The following is a 5,413-nucleotide window of genomic DNA, read 5'->3' as shown; positions in this document are numbered from 1 at the left end:
GGGTCCAGGGGCAGGCTCCGGTAGCCGATGCTGCTGAGCACCAGCCCGCACTCCAGTTCCTCCACATCTCCAGTGGGGATGGCTTTGGCGGAGTCACCTGAGCCCTGAGGGAGGGACGACAAGGCTGCTGACCACCAGGCAGTCACGGGAGACAGAGCAGCAGCCTCCTCCGGTCACCCAGGGATCAAGGATGCCAAAGGGATTTGCTAAAGCCTCTCTGCAGCAGCAAAAGCATGGACAGAGCTCCCTTTAGACAGGGAAGGGCTCTTGTCAGTGATCCCCTCCCCGAGAGCCCGCCAGCAGCCACCCAACCCGCCAGGGGACACAAGGCTGGTTTTGGAGACATTCCCAAGGGCTGCAGAGCTACAGCAGTGTCCTCCTCCACTCCCCCAGCCCTGCTAGGGCCGTACCAGCCCCACCATGAGCCCGTACCTCCAGGCGGGTCAGGGCCATGCGGACACCCCTCACCCGCCTCCCGTCAGCGGTGGGCAGCACCTCTTGGGGGCTGCGCTGGAACTTGAGCCCCCACTCCCGGGGGGCTGCTGCTTGCTCTGCCGCCACCTGCATCTCCACCGTCTTCTCCCCAGGCTTCTCCAGAGCCGTTTTGATCATCAGTTCAGTCAGTCGCTTCCTGGGCCTGGGGGCATCTGGGAAGAGAGAGAGAACTTCATGAGAGGAACCTCAGCAAAAGCCCCTCGGGGAAGCCAAGGCCACGTCAAGGCAGTTCCAGTGGTATCAGCCCATTTGGAGTTTGTCACACCAGTGGGAGTCCAACGCCTTTGAAATGACAAACTGCAAGTCAAAGTGACCAGGAGAGCTCCTGAGGCTGAGGCTAGTGGGAACACAAATCAAAGTCTGTGATTTTGCTGTCTTGCTGGTGCTTGGAGGCAGCAGCCTATGGAGAAAAGCAAGTCTCTGGACACCCTTGAACTTGGCATTTTCTTTTTAGCTCTGCAGGAAGCTCTTAAATCAATAGCCTTGGGATCCCTCCCGCAAGGTTTTCCCAGCTCTCCTAAACCTCCTGCCCTCATCACTCAGAGTAAGCATCACTCCCAAGCAGCAAAGTGGCTGCACAAACAGAGAGACAGGCTGTTCCCTTGTCTTTGTGGCCTCCCAGCTCTCCGAGGATGAGCACGGTCAACCAGCTTTCACACACCATGCAGTAAGCACAGGGCAAGAGTTCCTCTGATGCACATTCTGAGCACCTCCAGATCAGTCCTGGACACTCACCTGTTGAGGCTAGTCCCTGTCCAGAGGAGCACGGCACGTTTCAGAGCATGGCACATTTCCCTCACCTTTAACAGCATTTTCGAGTCCCGTGAAGTCAGCAGGGTTCAGGACAGGTCTGGCACCAGGCAGGTTTATCATCTCCCGCAGCTCCTGCGAATTGCAGGCGGTAAGATATTATCTCCAGCAGGGAGGTTGTCCAACAGCCCCAGGACCCCTTCCCCAGCAGTCTGGGCTAGAGGCCAGCAAATAGGTGCAGGAAAGAGGACACCTGGGTTCCCCCCTGCCCCTAGACCAGGGGCGGGCAGCCTGGGGCAAAGCTGCCCTCCAGCACCCCCAGCCTCACCTTGATAGTGAAAGCAACTTGGAGAGGTCCCCTCCTCCCCACCAGCCAGACACGCTTCACCTTGCTGCAGGCGAGAGCTGCGAGGGAGCAGTCGGTGATGTCTGTCTTCTGCAAGAGAGAGACAGGAGAGTGGGATGAGATCTGGAGGGAGCTGGGGGAAATCACAGCCTCTGAAGGTGAAAAACCAGCAGAAAAGGAGGTTGTGCACGCAGAGAGCCTGGGCGAGGATGGAAAACAAGTCACCGCCCCCTTGCACAGAGCTATTGGCACAGCTGGTCCCCCATCACGGAATGTACTTTCCGAGGCCATAATGGCCCAGACGTACCAAGCCAGCACCCGTGAGACTGCCTCGGGGGATCCACCCAGGCGGGCTAACCTTGGGCTAATGGAGCAGAGCCTCCCAGAGATCTCCGTTTTGGGATGCCTGCAGATGCTGTTGGGTGATTTCCCAGCTCAGGATATAGGGGCATTTGGGTGAAAGCCGCTGCAAACCACAGCTCAAACCGCTGCCTGCCCGCCCCAGGCAGCTCCAGCACAAACCCACGCATCGCCAGGGCTCAAACGATGGTTGGCACCTGGTAGCAACCCCACGCTCTCTTTCAATCGCATGCGTGCGCCTAGATGGCACGAGGACCTTTTCCAGAGAAGACGCGATGGGAGGGACAGCAGGTAACCAGAATAAACCATTTCAGACCCATGTTCTTAACAGCAAACGGCCTGCACACCCTGGCGCTCATTTCCAGGGCTGGTTCCTTCGCAGCGCTGCTTCAGCCACTGGTTGCCAGTGCCTCCCAGTTGGGTTTTTTTAATTTAATGTAGATATTAACACAGGAAATCGTTGTACAGCTGTAACAAACCTTGTGGCACTTCTCCAGGAGGAAGAGCTGCTGCCAACATCTGGGGCAGCAGCTGTATGGAGCAGCTGGTGCACACCAGGTCCCAGCTGCCTACAGGGGAGCGTGGCAGCGGGAGGAGAGGTCCACCAGCTTGGACCAGCCATCAGCGTGCCCAGTGCCACCAGCAGAAACTGGCTGCTGCCCTCAGCTACAGCAGAAAAAAAAATAAATCCCAACAGGAGAAGCTTCTAGTTTGGTGGTGGAAAAGGGCAAGTAGCTCCTCATTTGCTTCTCAAGGGACAGGAAGGGAGGAAGCCCAGCTGCCAACTTTTTAGGTACCAGCAGCCCAGGAGGCAGCTGCAACCCAGAGAAATCTGCAGTTACTCAAGGCACAGCCACAGCCTTGGGTGCACCCAAGAGGCCACAGCCTTCCCTGAGGAAGGACCCCAAAGACGGAAGAGTCTGAGATGGGTGGGAACCATCCTAGGGAGTGAATTTGGGCTGCCTGTGTGGTGTGGAGAACCCCTGTGACTCACCCTGAGGAGATGCAGTGGGGACAGGAGGATGCGGGCAATGTCCAGTGCCACATTGCCGTGACCCACAATCAGCGCCGTCTCGCAGCTCAGGTCGGGCTTCAGCTGTGAGGAGAGAAAGACCCATGAGCAAACCTACCCAGTCTCCATGGTGTCCGCATCCTTGGTCCCACTCCCACCACCCAAATTCCCTTCCGCCCTTCTTTTTCCCCAAAAGAGGTGGTGGAGAAGGGGAAACTTCACACCAGACACAGCAACAGCCGCTCTGGTCACCCCAGCCTATCGCTCTCCCCCGCTTCCTGCAATGGCGGCTCTGGGAGCAGGAGCAGTTTTGGCCAAAAAACCTTCTCTCAGGCCAAAGCAAAGCATTGGTTCCCGTCTGGCCTGGCCAAAATGTGCTGCCAACCTACAGAGCCAGCTAATCCGCTCTCACTGATGTGAAAATTGTTCACATTTCTACCATCTAAGGAGGATTTAATGCGGTGCCTGCTAATCTTCTCCAATTGTGGACCTTTCAGGACTTAATCTGGCACCGAATGCCTGCGCTCGGATGCACGACGGGGAGGAAGGGCAGGGAAACACACCACTGTACTCACACCCCGGTTCTCGGGCAGCCCGTTGTACCAGCCCACGAAGGCTCGGGCCGAGTAAACGCCGGAGAGGTTCTCCCCTGGGATGCCCAGCACCCGGTTATCTTCGGCACCGTAACTCTGAGGAGGGAGCAGACATAGTCGGAGATGTCACTGCGTGTGGGGTTTGACACCGAAACACCGATCTCCCCTTCCAGCTGCCTCCAGGGCAGCTGCCAACCCTTCCCGAGGGCTGGGATGCTCAGCAGAGTGGCTACAGAGAGCCTGAGCTCGGGGGCTTCACCCACCCTGTGCCCCTGGGTTCCAGAGCCAACCTTGACCTCCTTGAGCCAAGCACAACAAGCTGAGGACTGAACAGGAGGGACAAATCCATGTTGGGCTCAAACAGGTATTGGCCATCACAGGGAAGAAGTTCCTCCACCGCTGCCCCTTGCAGCGGCGTTTCGGAGACCTGCATTTGCTGCCGCGCACTGGCACACGCTCCCCGCAAGGCTTCAGACGAGCCTCGTAGCATGAGCTGTCCCGAGGCTGGCAAGAGTTAAACCACAGCAACCAGGCACCTGGAAACGCCTCACCCAAACCCTCGTCCTGGGATCCCAGTGGGCAACAACCCTGCGGACCTTCCCCTGCACTGCCGGGGAGCGAAGGCAGCCCCGGCTGCGAGGCACGGTACCCACCAGCACCACAGCGTGGTACGCCTGCCGCAGCTCTGCCACCGCGACGTCCCTCCCCACGGTGACGTTTCCGTAGTAGGCGCAGCGCTCCGAGCGTGCCGTCTGCGTGAAGGCGTTGATCACGTTCTGCCGAGATCAAACACGCGCCGGGGAGTTACGCTCCAGCCCCAGCTAGGGCCAAGGTCTGCTGTGACAGGAGGTCCCCGGGCCCGGCCTCCCCCAGCCTTGAGATGCTTCTGCCCATCTCCGAGGCGGTTATTCTGGGACTCTTATCTAGCACATCTGTGACTTGGCACTCGCCCCACCACCCTTTGTGGAAAGCAAAAATCCCTCTTTTTCATCCGCCTGGGGAGGAAAGGACCCTTTCAGCACCTTCTGAGTGAACTCTGCTGTAGGAGAACACTCCTTCCAAAGGTGAGGCTCGCAAAGGAGTTCCACCAAGCCACCCCTTCTGCTGAGGGTGCTGCCTGCCAGACCCCCTCTGTCAGCCTCTTGTCTCAACCCTCCCTGAAACCCATCGAGAGAGGGTGCAGGGCAGGATGGTGCCCAAAACCTTCTCCCCTGAGCAACCGGGACTACACAGCAACCAGCCACTTCTTCCTCCGCAGCTCCAGCCGCAGTCAGGCTGGACCTCTCCAGTGTGACAGCTCCACACCACGGCGAGCCTTGAGGCACCCCCAAGCACGGCGACTGCCTTGCCTGCACCTGCCACCGTCACCGTGTTCAACCACACGGGCAAGGGGAAGAAGCCAGCACCGACCTTCACTTCGGGGTGGTCTGGGGCCACCCCAAAACGGACGAGCCCAAAGGGAACAGGCAGCTTCTCATAGATGTCCACCCGGGCCCCACCGTGGTGCTGCAGGAGAAGGAAGTCATGGCTGAGGGATGAGGACAGAAAGGCCACGTGAACCCAGAAGCTCAGGGGGGACACACAACGCCCGCCTGCTGCTGGGGGAAACATGGGGCAGGAGGGAGGGTTGTACTAAGATCCTGTAGCCAGAAACAGCTTTTTCCACGTGCAGGATGATGCTGAACCTGCTACTGCCAGCTCAGATCGAAAGGTGTGGCAGAGTATGACCCCAAACATCGTCAAGTACATCTCACGGGGGGCTCCATCCCCCTACCCACCCCACAGCTTCTCTTCCACACTCCCTAGGGGCTATCCAGAGCCCAGGGGCATGACAGAAGAGCCCCCACACTAGCTGAG

The 5,413-nt window shown here is 58.7% G+C and overlaps 1 protein-coding gene across 1 annotated transcript in view; it reads right to left on the bottom strand.

Moving 5' to 3' along the window:
• The window catches only part of FDXR (ferredoxin reductase), a gene marked incomplete at its 5' end in the record, with an annotated part of 6,649 nt that extends 1,565 nt beyond the window's left edge, over window positions 1–5,084 (bottom strand). Inside the window, 8 exons of the mRNA XM_010137957.1 lie at window positions 3–104; window positions 433–647; window positions 1,296–1,380; window positions 1,574–1,681; window positions 2,946–3,047; window positions 3,539–3,652; window positions 4,210–4,332; window positions 4,967–5,084. Coding sequence (XP_010136259.1) covers window positions 3–104; window positions 433–647; window positions 1,296–1,380; window positions 1,574–1,681; window positions 2,946–3,047; window positions 3,539–3,652; window positions 4,210–4,332; window positions 4,967–5,084 — 967 coding nt within the window. The remainder of the gene's footprint in view (window positions 1–2; window positions 105–432; window positions 648–1,295; window positions 1,381–1,573; window positions 1,682–2,945; window positions 3,048–3,538; window positions 3,653–4,209; window positions 4,333–4,966) is intronic.
• Window positions 5,085–5,413: the final 329 nt, after the last annotated feature.

This window comes from Buceros rhinoceros, unplaced genomic scaffold (assembly GCF_000710305.1).
Source record: "Buceros rhinoceros silvestris isolate BGI_N320 unplaced genomic scaffold, ASM71030v1 scaffold7766, whole genome shotgun sequence".
Taxonomy (NCBI): domain Eukaryota; kingdom Metazoa; phylum Chordata; class Aves; order Bucerotiformes; family Bucerotidae; genus Buceros; species Buceros rhinoceros.
This window is presented reverse-complemented; position numbering and strand designations above follow the sequence as displayed.